At 54.0% G+C, this 21739-nt stretch overlaps 1 protein-coding gene and 1 non-coding gene across 4 annotated transcripts in view; both read right to left on the reverse strand.

The window, feature by feature from the left end:
* Nucleotides 1–721: 721 nt before the first annotated feature.
* LOC145714888 (protein Shroom2-like) overlaps nucleotides 722–21739 on the reverse strand; it is a 155826-nt gene continuing 134808 nt past the window's right edge. For 2 of the 3 annotated variants that reach the window (XM_081794417.1, XM_081794419.1), the window contains 5 exons: nucleotides 18709–19275; nucleotides 13663–14187; nucleotides 12581–12752; nucleotides 6253–6525; nucleotides 722–3756 (listed from right to left, as the gene is read on the reverse strand). In XM_081794417.1, the coding sequence (XP_081650543.1) occupies nucleotides 3490–3756; nucleotides 6253–6525; nucleotides 12581–12752; nucleotides 13663–14187; nucleotides 18709–19275 (1804 nt within the window). In that variant the 3' untranslated portion in view covers nucleotides 722–3489. The remainder of the gene's footprint in view (nucleotides 3757–6252; nucleotides 6526–12580; nucleotides 12753–13662; nucleotides 14188–18708; nucleotides 19276–21739) is intronic. The other variant, XM_081794418.1, reaches the window with a different exon arrangement.
* Nucleotides 8961–9045, reverse strand: TRNAR-GCG (transfer RNA arginine (anticodon GCG)). Its single transcript has one exon. It is a non-coding gene; the product is annotated as a tRNA-Arg (tRNA).

Below are 21739 nucleotides of genomic sequence, written 5' to 3' on the forward strand. Positions count from 1 at the left end.
GCTCCCATCCAGCCTTGACGCCTCGCAAACCTGCTGCAGACCAGAACCCTTTCTCATCCTCCCATGCAACAGAAATCCCCGTCTCCTGCGCGGCTCTGGCAGATCGTTCAGGGAAGGCCTGTCCCTCCAAGACCAGAGAGAATGATGCACCCACAAGAGTAGACGCCTCCGCAGCACTTTTTTCCAGGCCTAGTGTGGCCTCTAAGCACATGAACAACATGTGCTTGCTTGAGCTCCCCAGGCCTTCTCCAGTGACACAGGACGAAACTCGGAGAGCCCGAGTACCTTGGTCACGGCCATAAGACTAGGGAGCGGCAGGCAGAGGTGGCCTCGCCCTGGGGACGTGGCTTCTGGGTCCAGGACGCTTGAGCGCTACCCCATCAGAGCAGACGCCGGCGTGGGAGATGCAGCTCATCAGTGGCCCGAATTCTTCACACCTGGTGCCCACACTCTGCCACGTGACGACACGGCTCCTCCCACCGAAGAGGTGGGGCACATCCCACCACCTCTCTGAGTTCAGCTGTGGGGCTTGCTTTGGCAACGGAAGGTTAGCGGTGTGATATAATCAGGTATGTGGAAAAACACCTTTGTGCCCGGGTCGGTTCTCTCGTGCATCCGCCACGGACTTCCCCAGGCCAGGCTGCCGGTTCCAGGAGAAAGACGAGAGACACACGGAGCAGAGTACCATGATCGCCGCGTGCGTGAGCTCAAGAGATACCGTACTGCACACTGAGATCCCACAGTTGCTTGTTACGCAGCATCACTACGGCCACGGCTGACTGATACAACCTGTGTCCCCTGACTTTTGCCTGCCTGCAAACCGATCAGCCTTAGCTAGGCTGGCCTAAAGTTACACACATATAGAGAATCCATCCCACAATTTATCAGTGGCTTAAGAATCTGACCTATGGTGAGGACAGTTGGATTAAAAAAAAAAAAAAAAAAAGATAGAACATAGGTAAGTCAAAGACACGCTCCATTCACTCAAGGACACATTTATTCTGTTAAAAGTCAAGCAGGACGATACGATGAGAGCTAAGTGGTAAGGGTCGAGCATGAAGTACGTACACATTTTCCACACTGGACTGCAGGATAAAAGCCACAGGCCATACCCCTGACTGAAATCTCGCCATACAGAGCATTCCACAGCTGTGCTACGACAGAGGGGGAGGAATCAGTCGCCACCTAAGAATGCCAAGGGCAAAACATTAGCACCAGATTGTTGTTGTATGCAATAACATAGCTATGTACAAAGATATGTACATCGACTCACTGGAATCTTTGGGTCCCTGCTGACTAGACGCTGAAGAGGCAAACAGGGGAAGGTACAGGACAGTGACCCCATGTGCTTCGCGGCAAGGGGGACAGAGCACTGTATATTGCTGTGTGTAAGAGAAGGTCCTCAAAAGACCTAAAAGGCTGGATAGAGACACACACCTCCTGTTACTCACATTTTACATATATATCATCAGAATGATTCACAATACTGTATTCGAGGGGAAAGATCACAGATAAACGCTTTGTCTAAATTAAAAGCAAAACACGCTGAAATTACTGTGTTTGTCCCCCTGAGGAGAATGACAGAGGTCCGTGGACAGCCAACTTCACCTTCTCTGAAGTGACCAGTTTTCACAGGAAGGGACTACAGCAGGAGGAAAGGAGGACACGTCATTGGCAGGATGGGGATTTTTTTTCAAGTCAGAAATCGCTTAATTCAATAGGACTGGAAACTTCTGAAAAGGCATAGAGCTTTCTGGCATGAGTGGATTGCCAAAAAGAGGGTTTATTGCGTGCGTTACTGAAGCTTGCCACTTTGGGACCCCCGTGGGGTGCAGAGACGTCAGTGCTGTGGCTCAGGGGTCCAGCTCCCCCCCTCTGGCTCATCAAGTACAGACAGCGGTCTGTTAAGACATTTGTGTGCACGTGTGTTCTGGGAAGGCAACCGTCGCCGCAGACAAAGGGACGTGTCCCCACCTGTCGGAAAACTTTCATGGGAATAGGGGAAACGAGGATCCAAATGATCCCTCGATCAAACAAATGTCCGATCATCACTTCAACATGACGTCGTCCAAGGGGCTGTCCTGCCATTTACCATGCGTTTAATCGGATGAGCATCTGTGAAGAAGCTCTACATCGGTGTAGATTAAACGGAAGTTATAACCAAGCCGATGGCGGTTGAATGTCTTTCCACGTGCTTATTTTATTGCCCGTGCACACGGCCTCTGTGCTGAAGCACCCAGTTATGTTTCTTGCCCATGTACTAACCAGCTGTTTGTTCTCTTGCTTCTGAAAGTTCTTCACACGTTCTAGATCCTTTGTCATAGACATGATTAGCACATCTTTCCTCCCAGTCTGTGACTTGTCCACTGGAAACTGACAGCATGACAGTGTTTTCTTAGTGAGCAGACTCTCTTGAGAAACTTGCGATTTCAGCTGATAAACAGGGGACAGAATCTATAAACTGTGGCAGAAAAAGATCGGGTTTGGGAGTTGTAATACTCCATGGGGCCTCTGAAAGCGCAGAGAGGAAAGGTTCTTACAAGTAAATGGAAAGTAACCCTTACGGCATGGCAATAGATTTAAAGAGGCAAAAACAGAAACGTAGGCAATTGTCACTAACAACCATACGCACACAAAATAAGTGTTACAGGCAGAAGGTAATTTCAGAAATATGCTGTTGGTCTCATGAAACAAGTATCTAGCGAGCACATGACTCCTACTGGACACACTATTGACCGAGGACTCTCACTTTGCAGGAAAAGATCACTTGAACCGTGACGCCAGGACTGAAGCTCCTTGTGCTGTGCACGTGTTTTAAAGCATGCACACGATTCTTTCTGTGGCGATTTCAGGATGCGTGAAGCCAACACATAAGGTGTTCATTTCACAGTGGGTTTTTAACCACTGGGAAACCATTCCCCTTTCCAAAAGGTTAGTAACTTCTCATCATATCATCGTGGTTTTGCTGGGAGACTGAATGAAGGACGAGGAAGGGTCCACACCATCGGACGAATGGGGTACAACGGGGCAGCCCACGCTTCCCAGGGTAAGGAATCGCAGGGTAAGACGGGAGCCAGGGGTTCCCCGCTCACGCGCCTTCGAGACTCACTCAGGCTGCTTCCCGGGCGGTTGGTTCAGGATGTGAAGACGGGAGGAAGGGCACCCCTACCAGTGAGAAGGACCACTTGCATGCACTACACAGTCTATACTGCGGGAACCCGCCACCCTCCGGAGGCTGGGCCACGGGTGGTAACTGGCAAAGCAAAATGGCTAATGGTGAGATGTTCTACTCAGCGTTCAACGGGGAAGCTAAAACACATTAAATAGACCATCGCAAACACACACGGAAGTTATTGCTTCTCTAAAGCAGCCATCCCGCTAGGGGACGACTCGGGCTGCAGGACATAAATACCGGCTGGGGTCTCCGCGTGCATCCTCCGGAACCGAGCTCAGAGGGGCACTTTCCGGCCTCCGCCAGGGAGGGCCCTCCTATTTGCCTCTTTCGGGCTGCAGGCTGTCGAACAGACACTTGAGCTGCTCTTCGCCCAGGTGTATCTTGTCTTCCAGCTCGCGCTGCTCGATGATGAGGGCGGACTTCATCTTCACGAAGTGCTCGCAGTCGGCCAGGCTCTCCTCGCTGAGGTAGCTGGCCAGGATGTCGAACACGATCCGCTCCCGGCGGTCCAGGTTCTCCTTCAGTTCCTTGGCGTCCTCGTGCTGCTGGATGAGGACCCGCTGCTTCTCGAGCAGCGATTGCTGGGGAGAGAGAGAGAGACAAGCCCGTTGAGGACCAGGGCGAGAGCAGGGGCTCCGGGCGGCCGCCACAAGATGCCGGCCACGCTGCGGGCTGCTTCAGGGGACACCCTGACGCCAGGTTAGGGACCAGAGGTCTGACGGCCTCTGCACGGAGATACTCGGGCGTGGCTAGCCCCAGCCCTTCCTCGAGAGCTCACAGGTTCGTCCCGCCTCCCATTTCTTCCCACTGGCCTGGAACGGCTCACAGGAACAGCCTTGATGAGAAGAGCTGTCCCCAGACAGATAAGGACAGAATTCTGAGAGGCTCGAAAGGTGTAAAGGACTTAGGGATCCCATGCGCGTCAGAGGCCTGACCGTGACAACACCGCGGCAAAGGCAGCAAAAGGCGCGGATTCCGAAGAACTCGCGGAGCAGGGTGTGTACACCCTTCCGCAGGAGAAGAGCCCCTGGGCGAGCTTGCAGGGCACGCGTGAGGGAGCAAGGACAGGCAGGACAGACGCAGGGTGACGGGGGAGACTCCCCGGCTCCCCACACGGGCCCGCTCTGGGGGACACGGACGACCCCGTTCCCAAAATGTGGCACTCACAGCCGCACCGTCTCTCCGCAAAATACACACCTAAAGGTCCCTGCCTTCTCTAAGTTTAACGAAAACTAAGAAAGGAAGAGATGAGTGCATTCAGTCTCCCACCGTCGGCAGGGGGAGGCCGGGGCTTCATTTCCTCCGTGTGATTTTTACTTGGGCAGCAGGACAGCCGCTCTCATTCCGCCACTTTGCAACGTGGCCACGCACAGTTACCAACAGCCACCGTGAGAGTCCAGCATGTGGCGGCTCTCTGTAAAACGCCCGCACACAGAGAGCGCGCGCGATGAACGTGAGCGGCCACCGTCACTAAGCAGAAACTGTCTTGGCTGACTAGGGACAGGAGGCTGCAGAGGCTGGGAGAGGACCTGATGGGGACATTTTCTGTCTGGAAAGATGGAGGGAGCCTCAGAAAACGTTCTGCGGCGTCTTTTAACTAGTCACTATGTTGTCTCTGAAAACCTTAGCGTCTCCAAACTTCCGCTGCCTGACGCAGATTTTCCTCCAACGCCAACCCCGCTGGAGACGGGGCCTCCTCACTGCCCCTGGCTGGGGGAATGCAACACTCCATTCACAGGGAGCCCCCGGGACGTGCTGAGGGCTCCAGAGCCTGGTACTCAGGAGGACCACGTGCGTGGTCCTTAGCGTTGGCATTCCTTCATCATCCCCAAATTCTAAATAAAGTATCTGTCCGTTCCACCCACACGGAGGGAAAGATCGATTATAGAGGAGCTGAGTTGCAAAGACCACACTAGTTGTTCACTTAAATCAATACTCGAGAACATTCCAATTATGTATAAACGAATCTCTTTCTCGTTCAAGTTTTTTTTTAAGAATATTTTTATTTTTGAGAGAGACAGAGCACACGTGAGTGGGGCAGAAGCAGAGAGAGAGAGACTCCCAAGCAGGCTCTGTGCTGACAGCAGAGAGCTCAATACGGGGCTCCAACGCTCGAACCACAGATCATGACCTGAGCCAGTCGGACACTCAACAGGCGGAGACACCCGGGCACCCCTCGCGTTATCTTCCTCTCCTCAGATACACGTGGCAAAGACGAGGAAATCAGAAAGTGGAATCTGAACATCACCCAAGGGTCCCTGCTATTTTGTCAATGCTTATCCAGTATGTTCAAACGGTAGTCATCAACGACTTAGCTAAGCACAGAACGACAACGTCTGCGAGCTGCGCTCGAGAACATTTAGGTCGCCTGAAAGCACTCTCACCTAGAGTAAGGGAGAGGGCTAACTCTTCTGCTCCCCTTTCAGAGAAGGAGCCTTATTAATAATAAAGATGATCATTTGAGGGCCTACACAGAGAAGCAAACTCCATGTTCTACTGATATTTGACCCAGGAAGTGAAGCCAACAAGGGGGCTATTACTTCCTGCATTCTGCAAACCCCCTAAGAGACACGTTCCAGGCTGCACACCTCAAGAGAGGGGGAAGAGGCAGACAAGTCCTCGACTGCTTCCAGACTGCCGTGTGCACTCCTGTTAAAAGCAGCGACAACATCACATTCCATTCTCAGTGAGACCCACTTACACGCATGGTCAAGAAAGGTGAAAGAGACTGTTTCCTAGGAAGAGACGCTTATCAGTAATGATCCGTGGGAACAGGTGAGAAGATGTGAAAAGGAGCCCACAGTTCTTCCTGAACATCACAGCAGCCCTGCAGTCCCATGACCACGCCTGTCAGGCCCTGCCCACCACACCCCCCAGCACCTGTCTCCCTCAGTTACCGGCAAAGTGAGGGAGAGCCCTGGACACCCGAAGGCGTCCTGCGCTGGGAGGTGCACAGGCCGCCGCAGGGACCGCGTGAGGCTTCAGGGCACCAACTCATGACGCCCCACGCGGAACCTTCCCGCAACCACCTCCCGCCCCGCCCCCCGCCGAGTCCAGGTCAGACACGTTGTATCTACCCGATCACCAGGAGAAGTAGTGTCATCCAAATTATTGAGGGCGTTTTCTACCCTCGCCAGACGGCCCGACAGCGACAGCAGAAGGTTCACCACTTTGTCCAGGTCCCCAATGAACATCCGGAACTTGTCAAACTCGTTGGGTTTGCACACGTCTTTGGCGATGGCGTCCACCTCGTCCCCCAGTGCGCTGTTGGCACGGATGTCCTCCAGCAGGCTCTCCCGGGCTTCCCGAAGCACTTGCAGCTTGCGACTGATGCTCTCGATGAGCTCCTGCTGTAGGGCACAGGGGGGCATGCAAACACTCGTTAGGGTGACCCGACCTGGCACCTACAGCGGCTGCCCGGGCCCTGTGGTCTCACGTAAGTGACCTGCGTGGGGAAGAGTTGATTTTGCATCAACTTTCTACGAGAGGCTTTCTAAGACCCGGGGAGGGAGAACAACTCCCGGTGAAGTCCCTGGCGTGACATTTAGACACGAAACTAACCCATTCTCCTCCCGTTAGTGTCCTATCACACAGCGATAGGTAGGACGTGGCCCCTCGAGATAAACCTCATTTCACCTTCACCTTGGCCGGGATTCTCGGGGCCCACGTGAGATTCTGTGCTTCATAGTCTGCAATCTTCCGGTGCAAGAACTGACACGTGCACAAGTTATGGAGTCTCACGCCTGCTACTGAATGGCGTGATTTGAACACATGCTCCACACACAACTAGCAACTTAAAGTTAAAACAAATAAAGGGATGTCAGTAAAATGAAAAGTCTTTTGAGAGCAACCTGACTTGAATGCGACCGAAATGCACATATATTACTAACTTTTAAAAAATATGGCGAGAAAGGGGCGTCTGGGTGGCTCAGTCGGTTAAGAGTCCGACTTTGGCTCAGGTAACGATCACGGTTTGTGGGTTCGAGCCCCGAGTCGGGCTCTGCTGACAGTTGAGAGCCTGGAGCCTGCTCTGGATTCTGTGCCCCCTCTCTCTCTCTCTGTCCCTCCCCCACTCATGCTTTGTCCCCCCCTCTCTCAAAAACAAAAGCATTAAAAAAACATTTTAGATACAATAAAATAAACTAAGTATGGCAAGCTATAGTCTCAAAAGTTATCATTTTATGTGTTTTTAAGCGTGCCACTCTGTGGCATTAAGTACATTCACGTCGTGGGCAACCGTGACCACCGCCCATCTCCAGAACTTCCTCGTGTTACCCGACTGACACTCTGACCATTAAACGTGAGTTCCCCACCCCCCTTTTCCACAGGCCCTTTAAGTGATTGTCTTTTAGAGGGGCAAAAATGAAAAACAAAACACGTAAACCGGCCTTCCTGCTGAAGTGGCGGGATTCGAGTGGCAAAGATGGTCCTGCCCCCTCTGGCAGATCTGGGGAAACGTACAGGGATGGCTCTAAAGGAACGCGGCAGGTGAGCCCAGGCTGCCAAAACCGCAGGCCCACCCACAGCAGAAGCGCCAGGGCGTTCACCCCCACGTGCTGAACCACACACGGCCCCCGCGAACCCCCGCACGCCACAGCGCCGAGGTGCACAAGCCCAGATGAAGACTGCAGAATGTGAACGCTCACGTCCAGTTAGGATGTTCGGCTCAGCCCGCTGCAACAAGGGACGCCACGTATCGAAAGCGGACCCATGAAGTGCCCCCACACCGTCACCGCGTGTCCTGGGCCCTTTACAGACTCCAACCCCACAGGGAGCCGGCAGAGCCGAGCGGAGAGAAGTCACCCGCCCGGAGGGAGCGACGTCTCATCAAGCTCTCCAGGACCGTGATCCTGGCTGCACAGGGGAAAAGGAGCCCGCACCTCCAGGACTGACACGAAAGCTGAACGCGTGCCTGCGTGACAATCACCGGCCTGGCGGCTTGCGGTAGGTACCCGTACTTGGCAGGTATCAGCAGTCCTGCGTGCAGGCTGAGAAGGTGCCCCGGCTTAACAGACAACAGTGGGGTAAAACCCGCCCGTCATGGGGCCGCCGGGGTGGCTCAGTCGGTTAAGTGGCCGACGTCAGCTCTGGTCGTGATCTCACGGTTTGTGGGCTCGGGACGACAGCTCAGAGCCTGCAGCCTGCTTCAGACTCTGTGTCTCCCTCTCTCTTTGCCCCTTCCCCGCTCGTGCTCTGCCTCACTCTCTCTCTAAAACATAAGTAAACGTTAACAAAAATTCAAAAACAAAAAACGCCTGTCCCGATGACAGTTTAGGTGGGCAAAGTCGCACGGCGGCGCGAAAGACACGCTGAACCACGAGCAAGCCATCGCACGCTTTGCAGGAGCCGACGACGTGTCCGCTTTGTCTGCGGAGGAGACGCTGACGAGAATCCCCACCTGGCGTTGATGCGCGTGCACAAGTAAGTATGACGATAAGTCCACGGCCTGGAAAGGCACGGGCACCGCCTGCTCGTGGTCCAATCTGCCTAGGGCCTATCGCAATGTCTGGGTATCCTGCAGATTAAGATGGCAGGCAGTTGCAGAGGAGAGCTGCCCTTGTCCTCACTGCAGATTAATCGGCATGGGTTTTCTCCTAAAACACCCAACATGGAATTTATAAACTGCTTTGGGCTTTTTCGGGTCAGGTTCTAGTTAGTCTTCCCTCACTAATTTATTTATTTTACTTATTATTTTGAGAGAGAGAGAGGGAGAGCAGAGGAGGGGCAGATACAGAGAGACACACAGATTCCGAAGCAGGCTCCAGGCTCCATGCTGTCAGCACAGAGCCCGATGCGGGGCTTGAACCCACGAACTGTGAGATCACGACCTGAGCCGCAGTCAGACGCTCAACCGACTGAGCCACCCAGGCGCCCCTTCCCTCACTAATGTAAAGCTGTATGCGTCTACAGTTCTGATATTTTTCTCTCAGAATGTGGGCTGATGCTTGTGTCTCGGTGCGTCTGGTTACCTACCTATCTGGGGAGACGGTTTAAGTCAACTTCGAGTCCCACGGCTAAGACGGCCTTTTTCAGATACTCATAACTTGAGGGAAGAGCACAAAATGGATTGTAGGGATGGAGAACCTTCCAAATTGTCACCTGCAGGCAACCCGTAACCCGAGTGAACACCTCAAGCAATTCAGAGGATTGTGGATGTGTGAGGACCCCTAGCCAGGGCTTCTGGTAACGTTCCTGTTTCATTCTTCTTTAGCAACTATCGTGATAAAGATTTCACACCAATGCATGATACGCGCCTTCAAAACCTGCAATAACAGCTGAGCGAACTTGAAGCTGGGCGTTTTGGAAGGAGCCCAAATTCCTCTGATTCCTTTATATGTCGTGCATAAAGTTTTATTAGAAATACCCTCCCCTTCTTCCATAAAGGGGCAGACACTGACTTTCAGGGATCTTGGGACAAGGCCTGGCCCAGGAAGCATACGGATCACTGGCTATCAGCACCAGCCGGGGTGCAGCAGGCCTCACCCGCCACGTCAGATGAGCCTCGCGTGAGCCCATCCGCTTGTGTTCTGCAGCACATGGCATTCAAGAGGGCCTGGGGGGAGAGCAAGTGGTGGCAGAGGCCAGCCACCCCCCCGCCCACCCTGGGTCTCACAGCAGGTGCACTCCTGCCCCTTACCTCTGTTTCCGGTGCCCCCCGCACACCTACTTTTGTCCCCCTCTGGGCGGGGAATGAGGTCTTTTCTCTCTGGGCCTCGTGCCCACGTCTAAGTTCCAGGGAAGAACCACAACCCTCAGATTCCAGATGTTGACCATGGAGTGTCTGCTTCTGCTGAAGAATCCCATATCTCAGTTGGGCCTCTTTCTGGGCAGAGTGTGCCTGAGCCGCCTCGGGTGTAAAAACGGATTTCGCCTTCCTGGGGTAATGCTTCCAACCAGCCACCACAATTCCCTCTCTGCATCCCTGTGTCCTCAGCCTTCTCCTAAAACACAGGGTCACCCGATTTGGCACTCGGGCTCTGTGAGCATGCAGCGATGCTGGGACCATGACAGCCAAGGTCCCTCTGGGCACGTGGGTCCACATGCGATTCGGGGTCAAGCCGCTCTACCGTTACGGCCCATCAGGTACATCCACACGGCACGGACCTCCTTCTCCCCACCGTGAACACTTTGTACAACCACACGACACAGTGTATTTGTGGGTTATGGGAAGAAGGCTGAAAAGACAGGGTGCCAGCTGCCTTTGTCAAATCAAGCCGAAAAGCAGGATTACTGAGTCACTAACACCACAGAGAACTGTGATTTACAGCATTTGCCGTTTACTGTGAAATTACTCAACATTTGCATCTGGAATAAGATATGTCAGTTGGGTTAAGAATTTAATCATGCGAGGGTGCCTGGGTGGCTCAGTCGGTTGAGAGTCTGGCTTCAGCTCAGGTCATGATCTCATAGTTTGTGAGTTCGAGCCCCGCATCGGGCTCTCTGCTGACAGCTCAGAGCCTGTTTCGGATCCTCTGGCCCCCTCTCTTGCTGCTCCTCCGGCCCCCAAAATAAATAAACATTAAAAAAACCCAAGAATATAATCATGCGGAGTAGGTTGGGGGGGTGCGGGGAGTAGGCTGTCAGGAGCCAAGTTCACAGGGATTCATCTCAATCCCAAAGCAGTCATCTAAGGTGAGGCAGTTGCCCAGCAACTTGAGCCTCCCAAAAGCAGAAAGAGAAAAGAGCCACCCAGATGAAGGCTGGGTAGTACCAGGGCGTGCCCCACCCCAAACTCATCACAGCACGAGAAACAAGGCCATGTTGTAAAAAGAGTCTGCCTTTGTTCGGCTCAGGTCATGATCTTGCTGTTCGCGGGTTCGAGCCCCACGTCAGGCTCTGTGCTGACAGCTCAGAACCTGGAGCCTGCTTCACATTCTGCGTGTCCCTCTCTCTCTCCCCACCCCCCCGGCTCACGTTTGGTATGTCTGTCTGTCTCTCTCTCTCAAAAATAAACATTAAAAAAGAAGAAAGAAAAAAGAAAGAAATTGGATATGTGATTGGAAGCCAGATACAAGCCCAGGACTAAAATTCTTATCTTTTATTCCCTTTAATTCCCTTGAACAAAAAAGCAAATATTCCCCAAACTGAAAGTAAATTTCTCTCATGCATGGGTCACAATATTTCTTCTATTATATCTGAAATCAGCCAGTGGTGTTTTTAAACCACCAACTATACACGCATAATCTTTTGGTAAGATTTCTGTTAAAGAAAAAAAAAAAAGTGTTTGTTTTATGAAAGCAGTTTTCCAAAGTACTAAGCATATGGCAAATGCTCACAAAAGGCTGCTTCCCTCCTTTTCTTTCCCTGGTAGTATTTGACGGGCTCAAGGCCCTGGAATAAAGAGTACGTGCTAGCCTCCGAAACGGACTTTCTTTGGCAATCCCGTCATCTGTTTAATGCTAAGGCCTTCCTAAAAAACTAGGTAATCACCTAGATGCCACAGGTCTGGCGTGCTGACAGATCATGGAGATTTAAAGCTAACAGAGCAGTAATGCCATTGACACTGACAGCAGTAATGCTGTCCCTACCATGACTTCATGGCCACTCACTATGTAGTCCCTGACCTCATTTCTGACTTTATCTCCAGTCCTACCCTCCTGGTCCACATAGCTCCAGCTAAAGCCACTGCTGCTTCTCCAATGTGTCACGAGCCTACCACCTCAGGACCTTCGCAGCGGCTGGTCCCCTTCCCCCAGTGCACCCAGATATCCACACGGCTCACCCTTCACGCCACTCTAGGTCGCTGTTCAATCATCCCCTCGCCGGAGCCCTCTCTAGAATCACCTTCCTTTGTTTCACTCGATTCTTTCACTCTGTTTTGATTCTCTCACCATCCAATGTACCACATTAAACGTTGGCAAACTCTTTCCATAAAGCGGTAGACAGTAAAGATCCTCGACGTTCCAGGTGGCGTGGTCAGCTGCAACTACTCAACCCTGCTTCTGTGGAAGGAAAGCCACCAGAGAGCGTCTCTAAATGAATAAATGTGCCTGTGCGTCAATACAACTTTGCTCACAAAACCAGGTGTGGCCCACAGGCTGCAGTGTGCCGACCCCCTACTGTGTATTTGTTTTCATGTGGGCTGAACAGAGGCTCCCCTCTGGAAAGGAAGGGCTCCGTTCTGTTTGGTCTCCTGCTGTACCCCTAAGCGCCTGGGAGTTCTAGGAGACAAGAAATGACGCTGCTTGGTGGACAAAGCACTTTACAAGCACTATGTGGGGACTGTGATCTCCTGGCTGCAGGTATTAGAACCTGATATTCAAAGAGAACAGGTAACTTGCCGAAGGTCACAGAATGAAGTCCGCAGCATTTTAACTAGGGTGGAAGGCACAGATTACTTGGACCGTGACGTGCGGCCCCTTCTCTGCCAACGAGCACGATTTCATTGGCAACGGCCTTTCCTACCTTCTTCACCGACAGGTCGTGGTCCAAGTCGCTCCCCGAATCCTCCTCGGGCTCCTGCTGCTCCTGCAGATCCTTCATCTTGATCAGCAGCTCCGCCTTGGGGACCGAAGTGCTGTAGTACGTGGAACTGGTGGCCAGGGACATGGCCGCCGGCACGCTCGGCTCCTCTCTCCTACGTAAAAAGGTCAGAACCGCAACTGGCTGTGACCCTACGCGCACGTGCCCCCTTCCAGCTCACGGCCTCGGTCCCGACGAGCCAATGGGGCCGCTAACCAAAAGACAACAGCCGGGGGATGGGACCGCCAAAGGGGGGCGGAGGGGCAGCCCTTGGCTGCAGCCGTGTCTGCTCCCTCTTGCTTTGATCCGACTCACCCCCTCTGCCCCTCTCTCGGGCATCTCACGGGCACTCCCACCTACTGTCAGTTAACGACGTGTACGGACACAATGGATATAAACAGGACAGATGTGAGCACACGCCTGTGTGTGTCTCATTCCCACGGAATGAGACAGGTCGCAAAGCACGTTCCCCCAAACCGTGGAAATGCATCCGTTCGCTCCGTTCCACAAGCGGGAACAGAAAGCCTCCTTAGTAACTAGGACATTCAGGAGCCTTCGTGACTGACACCTGGGGCTGTGGGGGTGTCCTGTCCACCGCACGTTGTTGGGCAGCCTCCCTGACTCCACCCACAGGATGCCGGGAGCACCTCGCGGGGGCGACAACTAAAAACGTACCCGGACATTGCCAAGTGTCCCCTGGAGGGAGACGACGGCCCAGCTGAGAAGCGCTGTCTTCTGAGAGGCGCCTGCGGGCATCGCAGGAGCTGCGCTATCCTCACATCTTTGCCAGGCCTCAGAGTCGTCATCCCCAGCCACGGGCCTTAGCGCTTCTTTTGGGAGGGTCCCCGGACGGCCAAAACGTGCTAAGTAAGCACTGGGCAGTACTTTCGGAAACCTGCCCCCCAGAAGCAATCATGAAAACAGACACACGGAGAAGGCACTTGCCCCCTGGAGCGAACCAGATGCTAAGAGGGAGCAGCGCACCAAGCGGCCACACCGCGCCCCTGAAGGCGGTGCTTACTCACTTCTCGTCCGTGGTCCCAGGAGAGGGGACTTTGGGGAGCAGCTTCCTCCGCTGCTGGGCTTCTTCCAGCAGGTGCTCGTCTTTGGGGAAGATCCCCTCCATCAGGTCCATGGTGGTTCTGATCTTCACGCTGGGGTCCAGGATGTCGGCCAGAGACTTCTCCTTGCCCACGATCTCCCGGGCCAGCTCTTCTGACTTCAGGTCTTCGGCTGTCCTCTCCTTGGTCTTCACGTAGCTGAGCCCGGACGGAGAGGCCCCGCTGTCCTTGGCAGTGGGCGCGGGGGCTTCGGGGGGCTGGGGCGGGGGCTCGGCGCCCTGGCGGCTGTACACGCAGAAGCGGGAGTAGAACTGCTCCGAGGTGCTGAGGGTCTTGATGTGGTCTTTCTCCAGCCCGCTGGGCAGTGTGGGCAGCTCGGTGGCACGGGCCAGGCCCTGGCGGCTCTCCTTCTCAGGCCGGCTCTCCGAGTGCACAATCTTGATGGGCACCATCTTCACAGTGGTATTGTTGTCAATCACCCGCTCGATTCTGGAAAGAGAAGAGCCGTGTGCTGAAAACGCAAAGTGAGCCCTGCCGTCGACGCCTACCCGGGAGAGAAACCCGCTGGTCCCTCACCTGCTCTTCCGGCTGGGGAACCCAGGCTCAAAGACCTTTGGCCACTGAGCTGGAAGGAGCCTCCGTGATCACAGACCCAGGACGGGGAATGGAGGTCGAGGAGGCCTGCGTTCCTGACCCTGAGCGTCTGGACACCTTTTCCATTTTCAAAATCACCCACACCCCTAGGGGAGCCGGGGGTGTATCCCTGGGCTTGCTGACTGAGAGGAGGGTGGTTTAACACGCGTTTTCATGAGGATAATAGTGCAAACATTAACAGGCCCTGCTCGGTGACATTCTCCTTTGTCGGGGGACCTGCAACAGGCTTCCTTTCACAGTTATCATTAGAGCCTTCCCTCGCTGCCTCTCCAAGCAGGGCCAGTACATACCCACGGGTGCCTGCGTGGTTCTGGGGCCGCTGGGAGACTTCTAGAAAGATTGCCTATGTTTTTTTTCTTTTAATGTTTATTTTTGAAAAAGAAAGTGCAAGTGGGGTAGGGGCAGATGGGGGAGCAGAGGACCGTTTGAAGTTTAAGCAAAAAATCCCCAGACGACTGTTAAAGATTTAAAAGTAAGCTACCTAGGGGCACCTGGGTGGCTCAGTCGGCTGAGCGTCCGATTTCGGCTCAGGTTATGATCTCACGGCTCGTGGGTTCGAGCCCCGTGTCGGGCTCTGTGCTGACACCTTGGAGCCTAGAGTCTGCTTCCGATTCTGTGTCTCCCCCTCTCTCTGTCCCTTTCCCACTCACACTTTTCTCTCTCTCAAAAATGAACAAATGTTGGAAAAACAAATAAGTAAAAAAGTCAGCTACCTAGTGTTAGCACACGAGTTGAAACATTTGTTTTGGTAGGAATGCCCATTCTGAAATCCCTCAGAGGCTAGGAATGCTTCCTCTCCTCTCTCCGCACTCCTGCTGGGGGCTCAGGGCCTGGCACACAGGGACGGCTCAACAGCGCGTGAAGGTGGGAGCCTGCCCTGCACCCTGGCTGGCGCCCCAGCAGGCAGGAGCGCGTGCACACTCATGGTCAAGGGGTAGCTGGAAGGAGGGAGAGGCCGGACATGGAGGGAGATGAGGCGAGCAGCTCTGCTCAAGAGATCCAAGTCAGCAGAGAGCAGGGCAATTTCTTTTACATTTTTATTTATTTCTAAAATTATTTTTGTTAATGTTTATTTATCGTTGAGAGAGACAGACAGAGCATACGTGGGGGAGGGGCAGAGACAGAGGGAGACACAGAATCGGAAGCAGGCTCCAGGTTCTGAGCTGTCAGCACAGAGCCCGACATGGGGCTCGAACTCAGGGACCGTGAGATCATGACCCGAGCTGAAGTTGGACGCTTAACTGACTGCCCCACCAAGGCACCCCTTTCTTTTAAATTTTTAAACGTTTATTCATTTTTGAGAGTGGGGGAGGGCAGAGAGAAGGGGATAGAGGATCGATCCAAGCAGGCTCCACGCCATCAATGCAGAGCCCGACGTGGGGCTCGAACTCACACACTATGAGACGCTTAGTTGGATGCTTAACTGACTGAACCACTCAGGCGCCCCAAGAACAGTATCTCTGAGCTGAGCCCAAATGACCGGCAGCTCAGGAAGCCCTGACACAGGGGGACCCTGACCCTTCCCCTGCTGACCCATCGGTAGCTGACCGTGGATACAGAGCAGGGCCAGGACCCCTCCCCGGCTTCTTGTTCAGCCTGCAGGTCACTGGGATCGCACGCTCTCATACCAGGATTGACCGATGGGGCACACCGTGGGGACGGTGACTAATTCAGTGCACTGTGAGCGACTTTCTGGGTAGCAGCTCTTGGAGGTGGCACGGCCACCATGTGCCTCACTGAGCTTCCTAAGAACAAAGTGTACACATGTGGGTCTGGGTATAGACACTGACCCGGATTCGGGCCCTCTGCGAGCACTCATACAGCAGGGGACATGGTGCACAGGCAACCTTTTCCGACCCAAAAGACACGATGGGTGGGGACACTAAATAATGTGGGTACCCATCACCCCCCAGTATCTTCAATAGGCACTGTCCCTGTTTACTGAAATCCCTCTCAAGCTCCTGGAAAAGACAGAATGAGAAAATCAACACTGGCTTCAGGCAAGAAAAAAATGAAACCCACTCCCTACGTCCTGAGCCGACGCAGGTCACGAGCACTGTGGGAACACATGGCTGTTTCTCCGAGGAGCCCGCGGAGCTCAGACCAGCTCCCGAGAAGCAGGCGGCCTGAGGGGCCCAGGCCAGCTCGCCTGGAACAGTGTCGCACACTTGGCCCGCCACACAGACCACGTTATTGCTTCTTCTTCCCTTCAGAACGGACAACGCTGCCTCCCACTGACAGGTTATCTCAGTGGTGCCCACAGTCTGCATGACACAGAGCACAGACGTGGCCCCCAGATGAAGCTGTGGTTACGAGGCCACACTTGTGGAGATACAGGATGCTATCAGTGGTGTCCTCTCTGCTGAGTTATTTTCAAGGTGGAAAGAAAAGAACAGGGGCGCCTGGGTGGCTCAGTTGGTTAAACATCTGACTCTTTAAAAAAATTTTTTTTAATGTTTATTTATTTATTTTATTTTATTTTTTTTAACGTTTATTTATTTTTGAGACAGAGAGAGACAGAGCATGAACGGGGGAGGGTCAGAGAGAGAGGGAGACACAGAATCGGAAACAGGCTCCAGGCTCTGAGCAGTCAGCACAGAGCCCGACGCGGGGCTCGAACTCACAGACAGTGAGATTGTGACCTGAGCCGAAGTCGGATGCTTAACCGACTGAGCCACCCAGGCGCCCTAATGTTTATTTATTTTTGAGAGAGAGAGAGAGAGAGAGAGAGAGACAGAGAGAGAGATACAGCGTGAGTGGGGGAGGGGCAGAGAGAGAGAGAGAGGGAGACACAGAATGTGAAACAGACTCCGGGCTCTGAGCTGTCAGCACAGAGCCCGACGTGGAGCTCGAACCCACGAACCGTGAGATCATGACCTGAGCCGAAGTCGGACGCTCAACCGACTGAGCCACCCAGGCGCCCCTTAACATCTGACTCTTGATTTCGGCTCAGGACATGATCTCTTGGGTCTGGAGTCTGAGCCCTGCGTTGGGCTCTGTGCTGAGAGTGTGGAGCCTGCTTTGGGATTGTCTCTCACTCTCTCTCTGCCCCTCCCGTGCTCATGCTCTTTCTCAAAATAAATCAATGAACTTAAAAAAAAGAGAACGGCTTGAGACTCTACAACAAAAAGGTCCAATAGAACTTTCTGGGATGATGGAAATAAATGGCATGTGTGCCATTAACCACACGTGGTGCAGCTGATGCACAGAATTTATTTTGTTTTTCATTAACTTCCATTCCTACGGCCACATGTGACTGTGGCTACCATATTGGACAGCAGGGGACATCGGGGCCAGAGCATTCCCTGCTGCGGGGCTCACCTGTGCACTGCAGGATGCGAGGCGTCCCGGCCTCTGCCCGCTGGATGCCAGCAGCAACACTCGCTCTTCAGCTGCGACCCCCCAAACCTCTCCAGACACAGCCAAATGCCCCCCCGGGGGCAAAGCCACCCTCCCCCAGATGGACAACCATGGCCCTAGCGAGCAAGATGAAAATTCTGCACTTCTGCCCTTTCCCAGTTCTTCAAAGGCACTCTGAGAGGACGGCAAAGGGAAACATTCAGTGTTCGGGACCGGTCGGTCCCTGCCTGACCATATTTATCAACGTCTCCACGGGCACGGCAGACAAGTCCACGTCGGAAATTCTAACAGCAGCGCCATGGAGTTGAACAGGTTTTTCCTCTGCCTTTATAACATGTGTATACCAGCCCTGCTTTTCACATATGACACAGAAAAAAAATGTGTTGGGGCACCTGGGTGGCTCAGTCGGTGAAGCGTCCAACTCTTGATTTTGGCTCAGGTCTGATCTCAGTTTGACCGTGTGAGGTCCCGCGTGAGCCCCACATGAGCCCCGCATTGAGTCCTGGCTGGGGCTCTGCAGTGACAGCGTGGAGCCTGCTTGCGATTCTGTCTCCCCCTCTGTTTCTGCCCCTCCTCTGCTCACACTCTCTCTCAAAAATAGAAACATAAACCTACAAAACGTGTGGAAATACCGGACATTATGAAAAACACCAAAGTCTCCTGAAGGCGTCAGGCTTACTGCACACCGGACTCTCCAACCAGACAAGTGCTCAGGGAAAGCACAGCCCTCATGGGCAGATGCCCGGAGGGAAGGCACACACCACCGCTGGGCCTGGACCACAGGGACAGAGGACAATCCGCACCTGCGGCACATCCCCTTTGCTCCTGGAGAACAGGGCACCCCCGCCCCGACCCCAAGTTAAAAATCCACGTGACCCCTGGAGCTGTGGGTTGTCCCCCATGGGGTCCAGACACCGCCCACACTGCCCAGGAAGGACACCAGGGACACCTCCCGCGGGAGCCCAGGGAAGGGCAGGCCCGGGGCCAGGGCCCTACCTGGTGGAACTCTCGTCCTGGACCAGCAGGGGAGGTCTGTCTGTGAGCTTCTGCGGGGCGAACTGGGGCGAAGGGGAGCGAGAAGTCTCCATGGCGGCCGGGCGCGGGGCCCGCAGCGAGGAAGGGAGCGGGGCTTGGCGCTCAGGCCCGGCCCGGTGACCGTCTACATGCCTCCCCGCGCGCTCGCCGTCTTCGGGCCTTTGGCCGAGGGCCGGGCGGGGGGCGCACGCGTCCGGGGCCTCGGGGGACGGCGGGGGCCCGCTGGGGGTGCCGCCGGCCAGGCCCCCCAACTGCCCGGGCTCACGCTTGGGCGGCGGTGGCGGTGGCGGCCTCCGAGGGGCTGGCTGCTTGGGGACGGGCGCGGCGCTCAAGGGCCTGGGCTCCTGCGGGGCCGAGGGCGCGCCCTCCGAGGATCTGTAGTCTCGAGGGAGGGTCCCCGCTCGGCCTCGGGCCTCCGGGGGCACCTCCGGAGCCCCCCAGGCGGGAGACGGCTGACCGAGCTGGGCCGGCGTCCGGGAGTCCTGCTGTCCTGCCGCACCGCTTGCCGGCCGTCGGACATCTGCTTGTCTACAGGGAGAAAGTGTACAAGTGAGCGCACGATGCCAAGCCGCATCTCTCCAAACCGGACTAGATCCAGATCTCGATGACCTTCTTAACTCATTTTCGGGAATGAAAGCCAGATACGTTTTCCCACACCTGTCCCCGCCGTTCGTGACGCGAGGTATCTAGTCCAAGCACACACAGGAGGCTGCATGTTGCTACCTCACGTAACAGGACGGGAAATACTAAAATCACACGCACACACTTAAGGTACAGACATGTACTTGCAGACACAAGTTGCATTGTGGGGCAAGAAAATTCACACTTTATTTATTTATTTATAAAGGTTCAGACCTCTTAAAATTTTTTTCAATGTTTATTTACTTTTGAGAGAGAGAAAAAGAGAGAGACAGAGACAGAGAGCGTTTGGGGGAGGGGCAGAGAGAGAGAGAGAGAGAGAGAGAGACAGAATCCAAAGCAGGCTCCAGGCTCTGAGCTGTCAGCACGGAGCCTGACGTGGGGCTTCAACTCGGGAACCACGAGATCGCGACCTGAGCCCAAGTCAGATGCTTAACGGACTGAGCTACCCAGGAGTCCCCTTTACACATTTTTAAAAACAACACTGGTGAAAAATCTCATATGGCTATATTTAGAAATATTTATTTCTTGATGTAACAGTATTTTTATGTGGCTTATTTAGGAAAATTGCCATTTACAAAAAGGCATAGAGCTTTCTAACATGAGCCTCAAATCAATTTATGAATAAAGCCTTTAAAATCAGTAGTATATTATTTTTCTCCTAAAGTTTTATTTATTTTGAGAGAGACAGAGGCAGCGTGAGTAGGGAAGGGGTAGAGAGAGAGGTAGACAGAGAGAATCCCCTGCAGGCTCCATGCTGCCTGCGTGGAGTGTGATGTGGGGCTTGAACTCACAAAGCCGTGAGATCATGACCCGACCCAAAAGGAAGCGTTGGACGCTTAACCGATGGAGCCACCCATGCACCCCAATCAGTCGTATATTATTAAAAAGGAGAAAAACATGGGGCACCTGGGTGGCTCAGTTGGTTGACCGTCCCACCCTTGATCCCTCGATTTTGGCTCAGGTCGTGATCCCAGGGTCAAAGGATCGAGCCCCACGTTGGGCTCTGTGCTGAGTGTGGAGTCTGCTTAAGAGTCTGTCTCTCTCTCTCTCACTCTCGCTCTCTCTCCCTCTGCCCCCTCCCCCACTCATGCTCTCTCTCTCTCTCTCAAATAAAATTTAAAACAAGAGACAAAAACAAAGACTTTGGGCGCTGCAGTGGCTCACTGATCATTCCATACTGCTACCCGTTCCCAGCTCTACCGCCACATTCGATGCACATACGCGTGTGCTCAGTACGCACAGACGCACACACAGGAAGGTCTCCGCAAAACCCGGACGGAGGCACACGCTCCAAGCATGTTTCTCTGCGCTGCAAGCAGCGCTCACTCACGGGCTAAGCACTCTCAACTCTGTGACAGAGCAGCCTGCCATGCCTTTGCCAGCACAGTTCCTTCCAACCTGACACAGTAAGAAAAGGAGCCTCTGAAGGACCGTTCCATTCAGGGAAGAGCAATTTGGCATTGACGAGATCACCTCAGAGCTGTTAAAGCAAACTCTAACGAGGGCAGCCGGGGGGGAACCAGAAGACAGAGCACCGGTGCCCGTAAGTGACGTCCCCCTCTAACAAGCTAGGTAAGGCTTTCCCCCTCATTCCAGCACCCCCTTGGGGCCCAGGAGCGAGCCTGCCTCCTGGGATGTGATGCCCGGCCTGGGTGTTATGGATGCCCCAACCCCAGCCAGGCTGCTGCACGACAAAGTCCAGTGCCCGGCGCGTGTCCCTCTGACCGTGTCCCTCGGGGAAAGGGCCCCTCAGCTTCAGCGGATGCTCTGGAGGAGAACCCTGACCATGCCCAAGTCCCTCCCCTTCCCGTCGTCAGCCAGCCGGGGGCGGCTCCCCACCTTGTGCTGCCGTGAGCACAGCCACACACGGCTGGCCCCGGCCGCACCTAGAAGCTGGAAGCCGTCCACATCTGGGAGAAGTCCGAAGAGCTCAAGTCCCACAGGGGCCCTGAGAGAGGGCGGGTGTGGTCTCTGCTTTCAAGACGCTGAAGACACGGCCTCGGCTTCGAAGATGCACGGTGACAAAACAGCCAAGCAAAAGAGTTTAAAATATTAACCCAGCTTCAGAAAGTTAGATATGCAAGAAAAACATACATACTAGGTACACACTAAGAGAAACTAGAAGTTTTCAAAATAACTTTTTAATAAAAACGATTTTTTTAGATGTTTATTTTTGAGAGACAGAGAGTGAGCAGGGGAGAGGCAGAGAGGGAGGGAGACACAGAATCCGAAGCAGGTTCCAGGCTCTGAGGTCAGCACAGACCCCGACGCGGGGCTCCAACTCACAAACCATGAGATCATGATTTCAGCTGAAATCAGACGCTGAACTGACTGAGCCACCAAGGCACCT

The sequence above is a fragment of the Panthera onca genome, chromosome Y (assembly GCF_046562875.1).
Source record: "Panthera onca isolate mPanOnc1 chromosome Y, mPanOnc1 haplotype 2, whole genome shotgun sequence".
In the NCBI taxonomy this organism is placed as follows: domain Eukaryota; kingdom Metazoa; phylum Chordata; class Mammalia; order Carnivora; family Felidae; genus Panthera; species Panthera onca.